The sequence below is a fragment of the Puma concolor genome, chromosome E1, assembly GCF_028749965.1.
Source record: "Puma concolor isolate L17-30 chromosome E1, mPumCon1.1.hap2, whole genome shotgun sequence".
NCBI classification, from domain to species: Eukaryota; Metazoa; Chordata; class Mammalia; order Carnivora; family Felidae; genus Puma; species Puma concolor.
Genome location: NC_141680.1, coordinates 49,624,792 through 49,646,208, shown reverse-complemented (window position 1 = coordinate 49,646,208; position 21,417 = coordinate 49,624,792). Strand labels below are relative to the sequence as shown.

The following is a 21,417-nucleotide window of genomic DNA, read 5'->3' as shown; positions in this document are numbered from 1 at the left end:
TAAGGATATAGTGATCTTGACCCCGTGGTTCTCCCAAACAGGTGAAAAGCTGTAGGAAGAGCTCGTTCATAAACGTGGTTGGTTCAGAATAGTCCTGTTATGTTTAAAAGTCATATGAAGTCATCATATGTTAGATTGTCATCTTATTTTAAATATTCCTCAGGAAAGGCAGCCTTATAAAATGGCTTATTAGGTATATATTTCTTCCTTCAGTCTTCCCTCTTGTCATTTTAGCTTTGGCCTCCCAGGAAGAATATTGTTTTTTCAGTCTCCTGCAGATAGCAGGAACTGGGGAATGGCTGTGTGAGCTGAGCGAGAGTAGCTTCACTGGCAACCAGGTGGGACTGTGGGCGTGGATATATGTCTGAGCACATCCTTGGGCTGACGGCATCATATAAGTCTTTTCGAAAACTGAGAAGAGTGCCTTCACCTGACGCGTTGACTGCCTGGGGGCATATAAGCATTCATAACGTTTTGCTGTTTGTGTAGGTGCCCCTCAGCAAGTGGTGACCCAGATCATTAGAGGGCAACCCGTTTCCACCGCGATCTCTACCCCTAATGCAGTTTCCTCAGCACCAGGACAGAAAGCATTAACTTCGGGAACATCCAGTGCAAATCTGCAGCCTTCACCCTCCCCGGCCCCTCGTCCCCAACAGGGACAGGTGAAGCTCACCATGGCTCAACTCACTCAGTTAACACAGGGCCACGTAAGTAATGGCATTTCATGGTAACTCTCTTTTTCCAGTTTTCATTTGTAATTCCACTTAGTTAACTCTAGAGGTGATCCGTTTTACTCTTGCAGTAAGTTTAAAAACAGGTACTTATTCTCAGAAGATTAAAATGTACTTTTTAAAGAAATGGCTGCTTTGTAGAGTCAAAAATACTTCTTAAAGGCGAGATATAATCAGTTTCAGTCATCTAGAGCCCTTAGACTGTGAGCTAAAACAGCCAGATGGATAATCCTCTTAAGTACCAAAACATTATTAGTTGACCAATTTCCATTGGAAAAATAAGACTTGAGTACATCAGCTGCTTCCTTGCAAGATTCAACTGTTCTCAGTTCTAGTAGTAATCAGTAGGTTGAATGCAGTTCCTTTAAAAATCAAGGAGATTTTCTTATGGAAACTGACAGGCTGATTTTTTAAAAATTTAAAATGGAAGTGCAAAGGAGAAGGAATAGTTATAAAACTGTTGACGAACAGGAGGCTTTGCCCTGTATGATGACCTGATATCAAAATATTTTGATAATGCCTCACTCATTAGTACAGAAAGGTGCAGGCAACTAGGACAGAGAGATGAATAGCGCAGCAGAGAATGCAAAAAGTGACCCATGCCTATGTGAACACTTGTTCCATGATAGAGATGTCATTACAAGCCATTGAGAAGGGAGCAGACTTTCCAGTAAATGGTGCTGGGACAATTGAATTTATACGGAAAACTGTGAAACTGGGCCACTACCTCACTTCCAAACTCCTTTCCAGGAGGATAAAAGTCCTACCTGTGAAAGGTAAGAGTATAATACTTTCAGAAGATTAGAGAGAAGAACACCTTCATAACCTTAGGATAGGAAAGAAAGGCTTTCTTACTTACACACAAAAAACACTAACCATAAAGGAAAAGATTTATAAATTCAACTCCATTAAAAATAAGAACTTCATCAGACATTATAAAAAGTAACACAAACAGACTGTTATCCAAAACACATGAAGAATTACTAAAAATAAGGCAAAAGAGCAAAGCTCAGTAAAAAAAAAAAAAAGTTGGGGGCATACAAACTTGACAAGGAGAGAAGAAATCTAAATATCCAAAATCAAAAAAACTACTGAACTCTATTGGTAACGAGGGAAATGGATATGAGAACCGTGTACATAAGAGGTTGGTATAAATTAAAATGTTGGTCAAGGTGAAGAGCTGGCAAAGACGTGAAACAAAATACACTTCCATGTGCAACCGTGGTAGTATAAATTGGTTTAGCCATTTGGACGACTCCAGGCGTGACCTGGCAAAGTTGAGGATATGCATACCTCTGGTCCAGGAGTTCTCCCGTATTCCCTAACGAAGTTCTTGTTCACGTGAGCACCAGGATAATGAACATGAGTCTTCATAGCAGCATGGTTCACCAGAGTAGAAAAGTAAGAACAGCCCAAAAGTCTGTCTACTGTCAGTTCGATAAATTGTGTTGTAGTCCTACGGTAATGAAAGTGAAAAACCGTGGCCACACAGAACTACATTGTTGAGCTGAGGGAGCAAGTATGAAACTTACATTATGATTCCATTTGCACAAAATTCAGAAACGGGCAAAACCAGCTGTGCTGTATAGGGATACAGGGCTGCTGCATTGTCCGTCGAGAGAAGCTTCGTTCCCATCATGTTTTTCATGGATGGCATTCTTGAAGTTGTGAACCTGTAACCCCAGATAGGTCTGTACTTAAGCAGTCGCACTATGAAGAAGTGTGATGATACCATAACAGTGAGAACAGTGTTTACCTCCAGAGGAAAGGAAGGGAACGCAGATCAGAGCAGATCTCAGCAGGGACTTCTTGGATACTGGCGACAATGACCTGAGTGCTGATTTTATAGATGTTTACTTTATAATTATTTTTTAAACTATACTTGGTGTTTTATGCATTTTTGAATGTGCAAGAGTAAACGAGGGACTCATGAGTCAAGTATATGTGCATTAGTATATGAACTTGGTGGCGTCAGCCTGGGCTGTTGAGAATTTGGGGTGGGTTGTTTTACTTTGATTTCTAACTCTCCGCCGTGTCCCTAGTAGTTAATTTTCCTGGATTAGCAAGTCCTGGACAGAAGTGGCAGTACATTCAGAGTTCTTAGTTCCTGGTCCCCATTTTGGTAACTACCTGGGCATTAGCGACCCTCACGACCTGTCGAAACCCTAAGCTTTTTCTCCTTCAGTGCACACAGACACGCACCATAGGTAATCTGGTACGTACTGAAAAGGTGAAACCAGGAGACCTGGGTTCCTCATTTTTTCTCACCTTTAAGTTCATCTCTAGCTTTGGGCAAGTGACTTGAACTTTCTAACCTTGAGTTTCTTAATTGGTGATAAGGTTATAGTAATATTTTCTCTCCCCACTCCACGAAGTCACAAGTCCATTGTGAGAATCCAGCGAGACAGTATATACAAAGATGCTTTGAAAATTACAAAATAATACGAATATAAGATGGTTTAAAATCAGAATTTTGTGGAGACATTAGTCATTCACTTCAGCGCCTTTATTTTGTAGATAGTAGGGAAATTTAGATCTGGAGGAGTAGTGTTACTTGTAGACAGATACCTGGCTGTCCATTTGGAGAGCTTGGACTGGAACTCTGGGTCATTAGTTCATATTTTCTCCACTAAACAGCATCGGTCTTTCCAAATAAATATTCTTACTTTAGCTTATCTGAATTCCTTTCGATGCCGTTCTCTAGGCCTTCAGATACGTAGTTTCATTACGTTAAAAGGATCTTTCCAACGTAAAAGTGGTATACTTAAAGACTGATGCTTTGAACACTGTTTACCCGTTGTCCTTTGTTTTCCATAGGGCGGCAATCAAGGTTTGACAGTAGTAATTCAAGGACAAGGTCAGACGACTGGACAGTTGCAGTTGATACCTCAAGGGGTGACTATACTCCCGGGCCCAGGACAGCAGCTGATGCAAGCTGCCATGCCAAACGGTACTGTCCAGCGGTTCCTCTTCACACCTTTGGCCACAACAGCCACAGCGGCCAGCAGCACCACCACCACCGTTTCCACTACGGCAGCAGGTAGAACTTGGGGTTATCAGAAGTGCCGCTTGTCGTTGCACAAGTTGCTGGGCTGATAGAGGGAAAGGAGGCCCAGTGTTTATCTTTGGGAAGATATGCCTGAAGCCAGTGAGCCTAAGAGCTGTCCGGTCAACCTCACAACATCTCTTTTTCCTACAGGTTCCCTGTCACCTCCATCACCCCATAAAAAATACAGAAAATTGGGGCGGGGGGTCAAAAACAGTGGGTATCGTGGTAACTGTGCCCACACTTGCGTCTTGCCCAGCCTTGTGGGCACCACTGGATTCATGGTGCCTCGGGGGCACCAATGGATTACGCAGGTAATGTCGGTGAAGGTTGATGTATCCAGCTCATGGCCTGCACTTAGCTGCAGGTCCAGAACCACTGTGTTAGCCTCCCACTGCCGGCTGCCCTCACCACTCCCCAGGAAAACAATGAGGGTTTAACGTCAGCCTGTCCCAGAAGTCCTGGCTGATTTCTAGAGACAGGGCCTGGCTCCCCGGTTAGGAGAGTCCTAACTCAAATGTGTCTCTGGAGTGTCTCTGGAATGTCTAAGGTGTCAGTCTTCTATACTGAAATTCAGAATTCGCACCTTTAGGAAATCCCCTGCAGATTCTTCTTTAACCAAGGTTCTGTGTTGTAGAGTCATAGAAACATTTGGTCTTTCTTTTTCACAGGTACAGGTGAACAAAGACAGAGTAAATTATCACCCCCGACACAGGTGCCACAAGCCAAAACCTTGCCACCAGCTCAGTCATCAAGTGTGAGTCCTCCAGAAGCCCAGCCACAGACTGCTCAGCCTTCAGCTCAGCCCCAGCCCCAAACCCAGCCCCCGTCCCCAGCTCAGCCTGAAGTGCAGACTCAGCCTGAAGCTCAGACCCCAACAACTGTTGCATCCCATGTCCCTTCTGAAGCACAACCCGCCCAAGCACAGTCATCCAAACCCCAAGTCGCAGTACAGTGTCAGCCTCAAAGTAATGTCCAAGGACAGTCTCCTGCTCGCGTCCAAAGTCCACCACAGACTCGAATACGTCCATCGACTCCATCCCAAGTGTCTCCCGGACAGCAATCCCAGGTTCAGACTACAACCTCACAACCGATTCCAATTCAACCACATACATCTCTTCAGACACCTTCCCAGGGCCAGCCACAATCACAACCCCAGGTACAGTCTCCAACTCAAACTCTTTCATCAGGACAGACGTTAAACCAAGTTACTGTTTCATCCCCATCCCGTCCTCAGCTACAGATACAGCAGCCGCAGCCCCAAGTCATTGCTGTGCCCCAGCTGCAACAACAAGTCCAGGTTCTCTCTCAGATCCAGTCGCAGGTTGTGGCTCAGATACAGGCTCAGCAAGGTGGTGTGCCCCAGCAAATCAAACTCCAGTTACCTATTCAAATTCAGCAAAGCAGTCCTGTGCAGACTCACCACATTCAGAATGTGGTTACAGTGCAGGCAGCCAGTGTGCAAGAGCAGTTGCAAAGGGTTCAGCAACTCAGGGATCAGCAGCAAAAGAAGAAGCAGCAACAGATAGAAATTAAGCGGGAACACACTCTCCAAGCTTCTAATCAAAGTGAAATCATTCAGAAACAGGTAAAGTTATTAAGTAAAAGCAGCATGTTCAGTAGCTTGAATGATTGTGCTGTGCAGTAGACCTAGTGTTGGTTGTATCAGGTTTCCTACAGGAGACAAAAGTCATTGACGGTTCTATTTAGAAAGCAGCACTGGATTGACGAAAAAATACTGAATGACTGCCATGGCTTGGAACTCTTCTTGGATGTGACAATCAGTGCTTATTAGAAAAACTGCCTGTACTGGGGGAGAACTAAGATGGGAAGGATGGAGTTAGGAGTTTCCGCACCACTGATACAGGACTTGAAGGTCAACTAAGCTTACAGCCGCTCAGGCATCAGAAGCGCTCTGAAGTTATTTGCAGTTGTCACTCCTTAGTTTGCGTGAGGGACACATTACAGACGATTGAAACTCATTTGCGTTTCTAACCACACCTTTGTTAGAGGTGGAGATTCTTCTATCCCATAGCTCAAATAAAAAGTGGCATCCTACAATAGCGTCTTAGTGAAGTAAGGCAATTTAGAGGAGTTGGAATTACTCTACTTAAAATGAAGTCACATGTACAAGATCCTGAAGCATTGCTGAGGGAAACTTTCTTTGCGTCAACAGCGTGCACTGCTCAGCATTAGTCAGGAGGTTGAGTGTGGATTTCCAGTGTTCCCAAGTCATGAGACCTGCGTTCAGTTCCTGGGTCTCCCATTCACAGTCCACGACACTGTCCTCTCTGCCCTGAGCTCCGTATCCTCGTTAATACTCCCTCTCTTGACAGCCACGTGAGATTATTGTAACGATTAAATGAGGTCATGTGTATAGAAACACTTTGCATTTTATTTTTTATTGGGATATGTTTGACACACAGCAGTGTATAAATTTAAGGTGTACAACACGTTGATTTGGTACACGGATATTTGGAACATGATTGCCATTGTAGCAGCAGTCAGCACCTCTGTCACGCCGTATGAGCGACATTCCTTTGCAGTGGTTGGATTAATTGAGATCTTGTCTCCTAGCACGTTTGATGATTCTAATGCAACGTCGTTAGAAGTACTTCTTAAACAACAAAGGGATTTTAAAGGCGTGTGGTAATATTCTTATAAATCGATGTCCTATGTGTGTTCAAATGCATTATTACCCAGCTTTTAGTACCGTGTAGTCTGTAAACTTAGAATTACTACAGTATCTGTCTTTATCCTAATCTCTGTGCAAAGTGGGACGGGGAGGAGAAATTAATACCTAGGAAGAGAGCATAATGTTAACAAAAAATGGCTGTTGCAGAGTGATAGCCGGGTTAAAATTACAGCTTCTATTCCTTTTTTCGTGTCAAACAAGTGAGTTAATTTTTTCATGCCTCAGAATCTCATTTATAAGATTATCCCTTTCGGTGTTGTTATGAGGAATAATTGAGGTAATGTCAGGTGCTTACGTAGCACAGTGCCCAGTACACGGTAAGCACTCAGGCCGTATTGCAGCTCTAATTCTGTTTATGTTCTGACATAAAACTCTTACAGTTTTCTTTGGAAAACATACATGTGCTCAGATTTCTGCTGTTAATCTGTATACCAACATGTAGTCATTATAAAATATGCACTTTGGGATTTTGTTCTGTCCTGAAGGTGGTGATGAAGCATAATGCTGTAATAGAACATTTAAAGCAGAAAAAGACCATGACTCCAGCTGAAAGAGAAGAGAATCAAAGGTAGGAAGACATGTTTATAACCCAGCAACACAGGGTCTCATTGTACGTCGGCCTTTCCTCTTTAGCATGTACACGGACAGGACGTCTGAGTTTAAGTTTTTTTGTTGGTTTGTTTTGGCTTTTTATCTTGGCTGAAGTTCATTAAATGTGGATACTTGGCAATACTGGGTGCTCGTAACTGGTCTGAATCACTCTTTGAAGCTCTCCGGTCACAGAAAGTTTGTGTATCAGCTGTAGCGACATAGAAAAATGATGTCTTGAGCTTTTCAGAATGACATGCCCAGCATTACATGGATTGTGTATTTCTCTCCAGAATGATTGTCTGTAACCAGGTGATGAAGTATATTTTGGATAAGATAGATAAAGAAGAAAAACAGGCAGCAAAAAAACGGAAGCGCGAAGAGAGTGTGGAACAGAAACGTAGCAAGCAGAATGCCACCAAGCTCTCCGCGCTGCTCTTCAAACACAAAGAACAACTCAAAGCGGAAATACTAAAAAAGAGAGCGCTCCTGGACAAAGACCTACAAATTCAAGTGCAGGTAAGAAGGGATTTCCTTTCCTTCCATGGCCAGTGCTTAGCATGTCATTATATTCTTTTTTTTTTTTTTTTCCCTTGCCTCTTTGGTTATGCTTTACATTTCAGCTAGTTTCTAGAACTTAACATTTTTGTGCATAAACTAAAAGCAGTGGGACACATGTCTTTTCAAACACGACAGAGCTTTTATATCTGAAGGCATCTAGTAATCGCTCAAGTAACCACTCTAAGAGAGGTCAGTCTATTGATTTAAAGAAAAACATTTTGAGCACCTTCTTGGGGATAGCGTTTATTCTCTATGACATAGTCTCGCCAAAAGTTATCAGAAGCCAAGTTTCATGAGAAAGGTAGACCAAGAACTACAAAACAATGTCGGAAGAATGAAAAATAAAGAGTGCCCATTAAATAAGCGGCATCTGGGTGGCTTAGTCAGTTAAGCATCCAACAATGGGTTTTGGCTCGGGTCGTGATCCCATGGTTCATGGGTTCAAGCCCCACATTGGGCTCCGCGCTGATAGTGTGGAACCTGTTTGGGATTCTCTCTCTCTCTCTCTCTCTCTCTCTCTCTCTCTCTCTCTCTCTCTCAAAATAAATAAATAAATAAACTTAAAAAAAAAAAGGAGAAGAAGAAGAGCACCCATTAAATAAGACCCCGTATTTTCTTGTCTTGTAACTAATCCTGTAGGCATTGCTAACCCTCTGCTTGCTTGGGGTTATTTAAAAATGAAAGAAGACATCTATTCATGCATATTTGAACAGCTTCTTAGAAGTAGGCTATCTAAAGCATACCTAGATGTGCCTTGTATATTTTAAAAAGATGAGAAGCATTTTTTTTTTAAATTGATCAGCCCAGCAACCAATGGTTCCACAACTCTGAGACATTAAGAGACCTTCCCACTAAAGTCAAAAACCAGGTGACAGGGCCGAAAACCACCATTATTATTTATTACCTCCAGAAATTTCTAGATAGTGTATTAAGTCAAGAAAAAAAAGAAGGTAAAATGTTTATTGTATATGATACAATATTATATTGTATATATAATGTCATAACGTATAATATTATATCAACAGCCCCACCCTAAATTTTATGAGAGGATTCAGTGAGGTAGTCACTCACTAGATAAATGTCGAGACTACAACCGTTGTCAAAGGGCAATAAACAAAAGCCAATTCTTAGCAAATATTCCCTCTCACCTTAAATTAAGGTACATTTCATAGCAGGGGCACCTGGGTGGCTCAGTCGGTGAAGCGTCCAACTTTGGCTCAGGTCATGATCTTGCAGTGCATGGGTTTGAGCCCCACATCCGGCTCTGTGCCAAGAGCTCAGAGCCTGGAGCCTGCTTCAGATTCTGTGTCTCCCTTCCTCTCTGCCCCTCCCCTTCTCACTCTCTGTCTCTCTGTCTCTCTCTCTCTCAAAAATAAATAAACATTTAAAAAATTTTTTGTGTGTGTGAGATACATTTCAGGGCCCCTGGGTGACTCAGTTGGTTAAGCATCCGACTCTTGGTTTCAGCTCAGATCATGATCTCACGGTTTGTGAGTTCGAGCTGCATTGGGCTCCATTCTGTCAGTGTGGAGCCTGCTTGGGATTCTGCCTCTCTCTTTCTCTCTGATTCTCTCTCACTTGTGCGTGCTCTCTCTCTCAAAATAAATGAGTAAATTTTAAGTTTTAAGTAGGGAGGGTTTTTTTTTAAAGATTCATTTCAGATCAAAAATTTTAATGTAAAAAAGGAAACCATAAAAACAATAGAAGAAAACAGGCCTGTCATCTTTGTAATCTTTGAGTGGGGAAAACCACTCCCACGCATTACAGATCTCAAATGCTTCAAAGGAAAAAGATAGATTTGAAGACAGAAGAAAAATTTTTTTGTTGGAATAAAGAAAAGACAATAAACAATATTGAAAAACAGCAAACAAGAAAAACATTTTACGATATTTATGACAGAATTAGTATTTCTAAAATTTAAAGAGCTCTTTAAGTCAGTAAGAAAAAGGAGAACATAAAAACAGAAAGAAAAAGATGAACATTAGTTAACTAGATGAGGGGAAATCCTGTCACTGCAGTGTGTACTGTAAATATATCTTGTAGTTTTATCAGGGATACCTCAATAAAGCTGAAATTAAAAAAAAGAAACACTCCAATAATGTGTGAGACACACAATTTTCAAATTAAAAAATGCCAAACACCAATAAATATACAAAAAGATAGTCAACCTAAATACCAAGGAATGAAATGAAAAGACTGTCGTTTTAGAGAAAATATGTATTTCCAGAGAACATTGCATCAGTATATGAAAATTCTTTAAAATGTGGATATTCTGATCCGTAATTTCACTTCTAGAAATTCTTCTAAGAAACAATTAGGCAAGATCTGTAAGCAAGGACATAATGAATGTTAACAATAATAATAATAATAAAAGTCTGGAATCATCCTGAAATCCACATAGTAATCGGATTTCTCAACAGAAGGACTTTAGGCCCTTTCCATAGGTCAGTTTTTTTTATACACTGTAAGAACCAAAGCATTTACTAAATGATAGTATCACCTTCAACCCAAAAAATGACCTTGCCCCTCCACCTACATTCTCAAATACTCTCTAGAGGTACCTCAGTTGGGAACCACTGGATTAAATGCATTTGGGTGTCCACACAATGGACTGCCATTGTAACAAAATGGTGAGTGCAGAATTGGTACTTTTTGTTTTTAATTCCTTGGGGAAAATTCTCCATGAGAAAAGTTTGAATGAAAAATTCAGCTTGCGGAATAGGATATAAATGTGACTTATCCATTCAATTCATGCAGCTGGTATTTAACATCTAATGTGTGTCATATGCTATTCCTACTCCATCTTCTGCACAGAACGGGGATTTATTTATAATCTGTATTCTTTACATATAAATAAATAAATTGGACATGTACAGTCAGATGTCTTTGAAAACAATTAGCTTGGCCAACAAATGAAAATAATCTAAGTCAGGGATTCTGGGTGGCTCAGTCAGTTGGGCGTCCAACTCTTGATTTTGGCTGAGGTTATGATCTCACAGTTCGTGAGTTTCACCCTGTCTCAGGCTCCACTCTCTGTCCCTCTCTCTGTGCCCCTCCCCCATTCGTGTTCGTTCTCTCTCTCTCTCTCTCTCTCTCTCTCTCAAAAATAAGTAAATAAACATTAAAAAATTCTGTAAGTTGGGGCACCTGGGTGGCTCAGTCAGTTAAGCATCCGACTTTGGCTCCGGTCATGATCTCATGATCCATGAGTTCGAGCCCTGCGTCACGCTCTGTGCTGACAGCTCAGAGCCTGGAGCCTCTGGATTCTGTGTCTCTCTCTCTCTCTCTCTCTCTCTCTCTCTATCTCTCTGTCCCTCCCCCACTTGCACTCTGTCTTTTTCTCTCTCAAAAATAAATAAACATTAAAAAATTTATAAGTCATTGCACCCCCCAGAGATGACTGTTGTTAAATAATTTTAGAATATAACTTACATTATTTTTAATGTATGTATCCATATGTAAACTCAATTTATACAAAAACAGAATCACACTAGAGACAACACATACGGAGTATGTCTCTGTAGTCATTACAGTGTGCAGCCATTTAAAAAACAGCGCTTCTATAAATACTCTATTATACAGGATGGTGTTCTTAACCGTATATTACATAATCTAATGAGTAAGAAAATTTATTATACTTAAAAAAATTTTTTTTAATGTTTATTCATTTTTGAGAGACACAAAGAGACAGAGCGCAAGTGGAGGTGGGGCAGAGAGAGAGAGGGAGACGCAGAATCCGAAGCAGGCTCCAGGCTCTGAGCTGCCAGCACAGAGCTCAATGCGGGACTCAAACCCATGAATCATGGGGTCATGACCTGAGCTGAAGTCAGATGCTTAACCAACTGAGCCACCCAGGCGCCCTGTTTATATCTTTATTCTTGTATGATTTCTGCTTGTCTGTCTTTTTTGTTAAATAGACTGTTTTTTAGAGTTTGAAATTTACAGAAAAATTATGCAGGAAAGTTCTTGTATACTCACCCCCCTTCAAAACACACACACACACACACACACACACACACACACACACACACGTTTATTATTAACATCTTGTATCACTGTGGCCATTTGTTACAGTTGATGAGCCAGGTAGTACATTGCTATTAACTAAAGTCCACGGTTTACATTGTTTCACTCTTTGTGTTACACGGTCCTGGGAGTTTGACAAATGTGTAATGTCAAACCCAAGCTACAGACAGAATAGTTCCACTGCCCTAAAAATGTCCTGTGTTCCACCTTTTTGTCTTTCCTCCAACCCTCTCTGCTTCTCTTATTGATAAAGTAATTTCTTACCATTTCTTAATAGAAATTAAACCTTCATTTAGCTCTTTGAACATCTCAAACCTACATATTATGAAGTTTTTGGTCAAATTGTTCTATAAAATTGATTTCATTTGGAATTAATTCAGATTCAGTTACTGACTTTGCCTTTTTTCACATCACATGTTTTCATTTGATTTGCATTTGGCATTTAAGTGAGAGGAGTTCTGTTTCCTCCCCGGAAGCCCAGTGTAGAGCAGCCAGCCCCACATCAAGCAGGGAGCCTGTTCTCGTGACCCCCCCCCCCCCCACCTCCCCATGCAGCATGTTGAGTCCCTTTCTCCCTGCAGAGACCGGTTGTTGTTGGGCCATCTCCTCCTACCTCTGAACCTGGAGTCCACCGGACCTGCATGTTTAGCCCTGTTCAGTATTGTGTTTCCATTTCATAGAGACATTTATTTTACTCAAACATGGCTCTATCTTTTCAATTTTTCTCTGTTTTATAGTTTACTGTCATTGGTGTGTTCTTGAAGGGGGGATCGAGTGTATACCCAACTTACCATCTTTGGGTTTTTTAAGTGATCTCTGCCTAATGTGAGGTTTGAACTCATGACCCTGAGATCAAGAGTCTCGTGCTCTACCAAATGAGCCAGCCAGGCACCCCACCCCACCAAACCATCTTGATTATCTTGATTTTACTAAAATCCATTTCACTACGTTATAAACGCATCATATGAATTAGGAAAATGACACTCAAGGTTTAGACTTTTTACATTGAGAAGGGCTGCTGAATAGTCATGCAGCTTACCTTCTCACTTACCGGACCATCTAGATGCTAAATAGAGAAAATAAGATTCATTAAACCAGGACCATTCAGGTTTATTTGTTAGAATTTTTGTGATGTTTACAGGGCGCCTGGCTGGCTCAGTCATTGGAACATGCGACTTTTGATCCCAGGGTCATAAATTCGAGCCGCATGTTGGGTGTAGAAATTACTGTAAAAAATTTTTTTATTGTGATATTCAAAAGATCTTACCATGCTTAACAGTCGGTTAAGCATCTGACTCTTGATTTCAGCTCAGGTCATGATCTCATAGTTCATGAGTTCGAGCCGCACGCACATCAGGCTCTGTGCTGACAGCATGGAGCCTGCTTCGGATTCTCTCTCTCCCTGTCTCTCTGCCCTTCCCCTGCTCGTGCTCTCTATCTCAAAATAAATAATAAACAAATTTTAAAAAAAGCTTGGTCATAGCAGTGATTTATTTACAGCAGGTTTGTTCATGGATGCCAATGACAATGGCCTTTTCCAGAGAAATAATCATCATTTCTAAGAATAAGTTGTAGCACTAGGTAACACGTGTATCTGTAAAGTATTTCACGTGAAAAGAAGTAAGGGTTTTACTTTATATCAGAGTGTGTGTTGATAAAATAGCTCTTCCTGCATTTTTAAATTCTAGACCTAGGAGCCTAATAAATTAGACAAATCTGTCTCTCATTCAACTTGTGGCTGGTCAGGCCAAATTTTAAGAATCATGTTCAGTTTATAAGGACACAGACGGGGGCGCCTGGGTGGCTCAGTTGAGCGTCTGACTTCGGCTCAGGTCACGATCTCACGGTCTGTGAGTTCAAGCCCCGCATCAGGCTCTGTGCCGACAGCTCGGAGCCCGGAGCCTATTTCAGATTCTGTGTCTCCCTCTCTCTCTCTGACCCTCCCCCGTTCATGCCCTGTCTCTCCCTGTCTCAAAAAAATAAATAAACGTTAAAAAGAAATTTTTTTTTTTTTTTTTTTTTTTTTTTTGGGACAGAGAGAGACAGAGCATGAACGGGGGAGGGGCAGAGAGAGAGGGAGACACAGAATCAGAAACAGGCTCCAGGCTCTGAGCCATCAGCCCAGAGCCTGACGCGGGGCTCGAACTCACGGACCGCGAGATCGTGACCTGGCTGAAGTCGGGCGCTTAACCGACTGCGCCACCCAGGCGCCCCAAAAAGAAATTTTTATAAGGACACAGACGGTGAGCCGCCAGAAAGCAGCTAGCTAGTGGGTGAAGACACTTGTAACCCCATTCTGAGCAACAACAGAAATAACCGGGGCACGTTGTTTTCAGCAACTGGATCGTCTTTCTGCAGGTGTCCTTTGAAGAGACTGGCAGATCTCGAGTTGTTCTGTAATCTTCGCTTTATACTTCTCGTTGTTTTGACTGGGTTCAGAGTATAGTGAGGATGACGCTAAAATTACAGACCCCCTCACACGAGGCTGACCTTGGAGCCACTCCAACAAGGGGAGGGGAGGTGAGAAGAGAGGGAACGCAGAGTCCTCTGGCCGAGTCCGACATGTACGTGAGTTCGATGACAGCTTTGTATTGTCTTTAATTGACAACAGGAAGAGCTCAAGAGAGACCTGAGGATTAAGAAAGAAAAAGACATGGTGCAGGCCACAGCGGTAGCGGCTCCCTCCCCCGCAGCGCCGCCTGCGCCTCCGGCCCCTCCGCCTTCACCCCCGCCTCCACCTCCCCCACAGCACACGGGCCCCCTGGCCACGGCCACGGCCACGGCCACGCTGCCTGCCGCTTCCCAGAAGAGGAAGCGAGAAGAGGAAAGAGACTCGAGCTCCAAGTCCAAGAAGAAGAAAATGATCTCTACTACCTCAAAGGAAACTAAGAAGGACACAAAGCTTTACTGTATCTGTAAAACGCCTTACGATGAATCTAAGTGAGTACATCTTTTTTGAGCCTTAGTTTATTTTCTTAAAAGCTTAGCTGTTAAATTTCCAGTTGTGAAGAAAAGGAGTGTATTGGTAGCCATGTCAATGAAAGTAGTTGAAAGTAGGGATAATAACGTTTTCTCTGTGGTCTTGCATCTGATGTTCTTAAACATGACACTAGAAGAGTAAGACTTTTGTATTTTTCGTGTTCATGATCCATGTTTGTTCTTCATCGTATTCTTTTCTGTCAAAAACAAGCTTTCTGTTGCTCTTTTGCTTTCTCCTCTTCTCTCTGGATTAACTCCAAACCAATCAGTAATGCTGTCGGGAGAAGGAGGTGTGTCATTATCGCTGCCCAAAGTTGAGAGCATCCTTTCTGGAATCTGTTCACAACCTTACAATAACATCACATCTTAGAGACTATCTGAATACGAATGGTGTACAAGGTTTCAAGTTCGAGTAGTTTTGGTTTTTTATTGTTTAATTTTAAGCAATTTTGTGGTTTTTGTATTGGGATACTGAAACTTAATATTATTTTTGTCAAAGTTCCCACTTTCTTACTGGGGACAAAAGCCAGAAAAATACAAGGAGTGTTTTCACTCAGTCCTTAATAATGACCCTCAAAAATGTGACAGTAAGCATGGCAGCTGGAAGCTTTTTTTGACTGTTGTGACTTGTATTTGGTGATATATATACAAGATTTTAGAAACACTAATCCATTAATGCAGTTTCATTTGTTATCCTTATCATTCACCCCATTGTCCAGCTTTCCTTTTGAGCATTTAAACGTAGGCCAGCTTTTTAAAGCCAAGATTAACTACGATATTTTTTGCAGGACCAAAATGTTTGATCATGCTAAAAATATATGATTCTTTAGAAGTAGCAATGCTTAATATCTACCTTAAGTGGATGCCTAACCAATTTAGAGAATAAAATTGTGATCTCTTCAGTGAGGTTTTAAGTTACAACATTGGAGCTGCCTTCGTGCTTGCTATTTAAAATTATAACGTGCAAGTTCTAGGTCACACCGTTTTGTTGGTAGATTTAGCTATGTGGTGAATTAGACACGTCAGCTTAGGCATCTTCCCTTTTCATTGTCTCTCTTGGAAATTACATATCATGTGAAAGGTGGAGCCCTATTAACTGATTTTTCCCCCTTAGTTCTAATATAAGTTGCCTCCCTTTAAGCAAAATAATAATGATTTGCAGAATAAAGCAGAACATGATTTACTTTCTTTACACAAAGATCTGTGTATGGAACTTATTTAAGTAATTAGACAAATGTGGCTTATTTAAAATATCCACATCACAGAAATTCATTTCACGCACCAACATCTTTGTCACACTTCAGTTGCATGAAAGTATGTGCTCCTTCTACTGAGATTGCCTCATTGTTTTGTGGATATTTCATATTTTTAGTTGGGTGTTATTAAAATATCAGTTTACCAGGTTCATTCACTCCCTGTTCTAGTTGGGATGAGTTACTGTTTTTTAGGAGTATTTTATAATCTCTTGTACCAAACTAGGTTGGTTTGGGGAGCCAGTGAGAATGCCTAAAACTTGAAATTCAAGTCCTGAGCTTACTTCCAGAACACATAGCCCACCATCTCGTGAAGGCAACGTACAAAACACCTGGAAGGCCCAACCCCCCACCTGTGGCAGCAAAAATCCTGGAGGAGTCTTAATTCAAAAGAAAAAAATTAATGGGAGTAGGATGAACCACACAACCGTACTTTATTCCTTTACGTTCGTTTGGAAGGTTAGTTTGAAGTTTGAGGACTGCTTCCATCGCTCCAGGGGAATCCGCCAAGAAATACTTTGGTGGAACCGTGTCAGCAAGGCCAGTCCGGGTCCTTATGATTCACGCGGATTTCTGCCATGATTTTTACATGGCGTTCCTACACAGCTCCTGTCAACGCTTTTAAATGCACTCTGTGTTTACCATAGAGATGCTTTTCATTCGTTCCATCCTTTGGGGTCTTCTGTTACAAAAGCCTGGAGGCCTGGCTGAATGCGATTACCCTCAGTCACACACTCCGACACCCCCACCGTGCCAAGTACTGTGGAACCTCTTGCTGTTTTGGATACCTATCCTGTCTCACTGTCCACGCCGGGTACCCCCTGTTTTGAATCGAAGCAGTTCCTTACCAGTTAGTTAACCTGGTCACTCTCCACACTGTCACATACGTTACATTAACTGAAAAACTGGCCCACATCATAATCTGTTACCATTGGGTTAAATTCCAGTGTTTCTTTAGAAAACTTAGTAGAAAGTGAGTCACTACATGTACCTCTCTTAGTTGTCTTCTTCATGCCATATTTTGACCATTTATCTTTTGCACCTGGCTGACCTGCATGTTCCTCGTAGTGTAACTTCTACTTGGTGTTTGCGCTTTGCTTTGTTCTCAAATTTAAATCGTGAGATACATTTTCAAACCTATCTAAGAAATAGCCCTGAATTTGAAATGGCTTCTGTGGCATAGGTTTGACAGATGTAAGTCTTTGATTCTTCGGCTTTGGTTTTTGTGCCTGTTACAGTTTTACACACATTCATTAAGAGGGAGACATTACCATCAGTGTGTTGTTTATTTTTTCCAATTCCAGTATGTTTTTAAAGACCCATATTTCACCAAACAGTGTATTTGTTGAAATTGATGTGAGTGATTTTATGTTTCCACACTTGATACAGTGTCAGATGCTGTAGTTTGCCAGGGGTAGAATGGTTGGATTCAGGATGTTTAGCTGACTCATTGCAGAAAGTTATCCTGTAAGAAAGTGAATCAGGACAGGGAAGACAGGTTTAAGTATCATGCAGCTCAAAATGACAATTACATTGTCATTTTCATTGTGAATACTTTTAGGTTCTATATTGGCTGTGATCTTTGTACTAACTGGTATCATGGAGAATGTGTTGGCATCACAGAAAAGGAGGCTAAGAAAATGGATGTGTACATCTGTAATGATTGTAAACGGGCACAAGAGGGCAGCAGTGAGGAATTGTACTGTATCTGCAGAACACCTTATGATGAGTCACAGTGAGTTCTGATAAGAGCATCATATTTAATAATTTAGGAAGCCAAATTGCTCTGACTGGTTACTTATTTATTTTAATAAAAAGCAAGGTATTTTTCTGCATATATTATACACTTACATTACAAATTCCTTTCCAATTTTTTTTCTCTTTTTCTCTCTTTACCTCCCCTTCAAAATTTGTGTTGCTTCATAGCGAATGTTTGAGATGCATTGGGAAAAAATACGGTTTAATGGTAGACTTGATTCTTCAATATGTAACAGAAACGAATGAGATGAAAACAGCCTGCTTGTTTGGATTTTATCAGTGTTTGAAATGGTGCATTATTGTAGGTTAGAAAAAAACACTAATTTGGGTAAAAGCTCTGAGACTCTGTTATTAGCTTACAGGATTTTGAGCTCCCAGTTGGGTGGCCAGTATCAGCTTCCCATTTGATACGGTGCTAGTTGAAAGATTTTTGGCTTTATTTTGTTTTGAGCTTTAAAGTCAATCAAATGTTTTACGTTTTTCTTCATATTCTCCAATATTACACAGTGTTCTTAATAAGCTTTTAGTGCTTTGTTAACATCAGAAGTACTAAATTAACACATTTGAATGTCAATCTTCAGAAGTATTAAAACAATTGTGATACTAAAACTATTTTATACCCAGAGTTAGAATCTTTTCAGGTGCATGTTTTACTTTTTAAGGTAGATGTAAGTAACGTGATCCCATCTGTTTTGAACTCACATTTCCATTTCGGATCTTGCAGATTTTATATTGGCTGTGATCGGTGTCAGAACTGGTACCATGGGCGCTGCGTGGGCATCTTGCAGAGTGAGGCAGAGCTCATTGACGAGTATGTCTGTCCACAGTGCCAGTCAACCGAGGATGCCATGACAGTGCTCACGCCGCTAACGGAGAAAGATTACGAGGGTTTGAAAAGGGTGCTGCGTTCTTTACAGGTAAGAAGACGCCGTGTGTGCGTTGTCTGCAGCTGAAATCAGCCAGCGTTGACTCTGGAGCCATTTCTGGGGTTTGAACCTTCCAGTCTCAGAATCTGTGATCGTTTACTGACCTCCAGCCAGTCTAGTGAAGTACTCCAGACTTCAGTCCTTCACGTGCCGATATCACGAGCAGGTTAACCGTATCCGCACATTAACTCGAATGGTGTTTATCTGACACTCATATTTAAAACGACTCACTTTTTTAACCTAAATGTAATTTTTAAAGAAAAGTTTTCCTCACTACCATAGATTGAAAAACAGTTCGATTAGATTCTAGTGAGGGGGCACCTGGCTGGCTCAGTTGAAAGAGCGTACGACTCTTGACCTTGGGGTTGTGTGTTCGAGCCCTGCATTAGGTGTAGAGATTACTTAAAAATAAAATCTTAAAAAAAAAAAAGAACTAAAAAGAGAACCGTGGTCTCAATATGTGGTGAAGTTATTTATTAGCATGTCTGACACCTCATTCGTCCGCAATGGTGACTGTTCCACCCCAGTTTTACAGGTAGCAGGTTGTCATGTAGGAATGAGAGGACAGACTTCTTGTCTTCTAAGCTAGTGCCCCAGCCCCACAGTTGAGGTCCTCAGACCAACCCTTTGAGAACCGTTAATACAGAGGATGCTCACCCGAGATGATTTGTAAGTAGGGCAAAACTCTACTCACGTTTACATTATAAATAATCTCATCTATCAGGTTGAAAACTGACTTTTGGGGCTTAAGGGTTGATTGATAAAGCAATTCAAATGGGAAACTTAAATGACCTGACAATAATGATGTTCTCTCCTCCCATCACAGGCCCATAAGATGGCCTGGCCTTTCCTTGAGCCAGTGGATCCTAATGACGCACCAGATTATTACGGTGTTATTAAGGAACCTATGGGTAGGTACTTGAGTTGAATATGGAGTTTTTTCAGAAGTCTCCGCAGATATCTGTCACGCGTGATACGTCGTGACGATACGTTGAGCAAGGCTGGTGGAAGAATAAATTGGTGTGGTAACTTGTGGGATGTACTAGGAGTGTGTATTAAGTTTAAATCTGCATTCCCTTGGACCCAGCAATTTCATTTATTAGGATTTACATGGGCACAAGTATGTTGTTCACCACAGTACCGTTGTCAATCCCAGAAATACCAGAAATGACATCAGTGGCCGTCATAGAGGAGTAGCTGAATCAGTGATATGGAAGCAGAGCATCCTACAGCCATATAAAAGATGAGTGAAATCAGTGAGCGAGTCAAGGTCTGAGTCTCTTATAGCTCCCTGTTACCTCTTCCTCATCTTTTCCTGAAGGAAAGCAAATTTGATAGGCCTGCGGTAGAGATCCAAGAGCATATATCCTCATTTCCCAGAAAAAAAAATGGTAACAGGTAACAGTCACAAGTGATTGTATTGAGATGAACAGCCTCAGGTGGTTACATTCAAAGTAGTTTATCTGCAGATGAAATTATAAAAATTAAAATGTACGTCAAAGCTTCCAAAATTGCCAGAGAGGAAAGCAGCTCCAGCTGACCATCTTCTAAATGAGAAGGATTTTATCGTGTATTTTCAAGTTGCTAAGAGAATTATCTGAGCAGTTCTCATCACGAGGGGAAAAAAAAAAAAACTTTTTTACTATATGCGGTTGGTGATAGATGTTAATTAAACTTACTGGGCAATCACGTTGCAGTACCTACGTATAATCAGATAATTATGTTGTACACCGAAAACTGATACAGCGTCATATGTCAGTTGTATTTCAGTTTCAAGAAATGGGAAGGGTTTGTGTTTGATGGCTAGTTCAAAGAGGGGAAACCCTGAAGGGGAGGTAGGCGTGAGGGCTTAGCTAAAACGGTCTGAAAAGGCAGCTAAACGGTCTGGTGTTGAAGGTAGAAGACTCTACTCCCTGTACATATTTCACATCTTTGTAATCTCTTTTGAGAAATATCTAGGGATATTTATTTAGATGATAGATAACTCTGCTTTTTTTTAAGTTATATTTTTGAGAGAGAGCAACAGAGCACACACATGCAGGAGCAGGGGAGGGGCAGAGAGAGAGGGAGAGAGAGAGAGAGAGAAAGAGAGAGACAGAGAGAGAATCCCAAGCAGGCTCCCGCACTGTCAGCGCAGAGCCTGACATGGGGCTCAAACCCACAAACTGTGAAATCATGACCTGAGCTGAAATCAAGAGTCGGACGCTTCACCGACTGAGCCACCCAGGCGCTCTGATAATTCTCCTTCTTAACATAACACAATTATAGGAAAACTAGGAAATAAAAAAAGTAGGAAAAGGTAGAACGCACCTGGATCTTTTCCTCACTGAATCCCATTTTGGAGTGCATGCATGTGCATGTGTGTGTACGTGTGAAAATTGAGATCATATCATCTCGTTTGAGGGGCGCCTGGCTGGCTCAGTAGGGGAAGCATGTGCCTTTGATCTCAGGGTCATGAGTTTAAGCCCCACGTTGGGTGCAGAGATTACTAAAAAAATTAAAACTTAAAAATAAGTAAATAAATAAATATTGTCCTCTGTTTGACAAACACGTCACTGTGCCATTAATCTTCAATAACATGACTTCGAGGACTTTCTGTAGTCTGTGAATTGAATATATTTTAACTTATTTAACCAAAATTCTTTTCTTAAAGAGCTGGATTGTTTTCTGGGTTTCCCCCCCGCCCCTTCATCTTTATTAGCCATCAAGATAAACATTCTCTTGTGATTCGGTATATACATGAAGATAATATAGATCTCCAAGACATATACTCTTGAAAGAAAAATAAAAGTTACAGAAAAATACCTAGATTTTAAGCAGCAAACAATTATATACTTTGTAAGGGCACATAAAT

At 41.2% G+C, this 21,417-nt stretch overlaps 1 protein-coding gene across 15 annotated transcripts in view; it reads left to right on the top strand.

Moving 5' to 3' along the window:
* Nucleotides 1-21,417, top strand: part of BPTF (bromodomain PHD finger transcription factor) — a 149,804-nt gene that overhangs the window by 116,510 nt on the left and 11,877 nt on the right. For 8 of the 15 annotated variants that reach the window (XM_086687773.1, XM_086687767.1, XM_086687766.1 and 5 more), the window contains 9 exons: nt 490-707; nt 3,549-3,771; nt 4,449-5,365; nt 6,958-7,040; nt 7,354-7,579; nt 14,259-14,587; nt 17,441-17,614; nt 18,362-18,554; nt 19,390-19,474. In XM_086687773.1, the coding sequence (XP_086543899.1) occupies nt 490-707; nt 3,549-3,771; nt 4,449-5,365; nt 6,958-7,040; nt 7,354-7,579; nt 14,259-14,587; nt 17,441-17,614; nt 18,362-18,554; nt 19,390-19,474 (2,448 nt within the window). The remainder of the gene's footprint in view (nt 1-489; nt 708-3,548; nt 3,772-4,448; nt 5,366-6,957; nt 7,041-7,353; nt 7,580-14,258; nt 14,588-17,440; nt 17,615-18,361; nt 18,555-19,389; nt 19,475-21,417) is intronic. The other 7 variants (XM_086687777.1, XM_086687776.1, XM_086687778.1 and 4 more) reach the window with 3 other exon arrangements.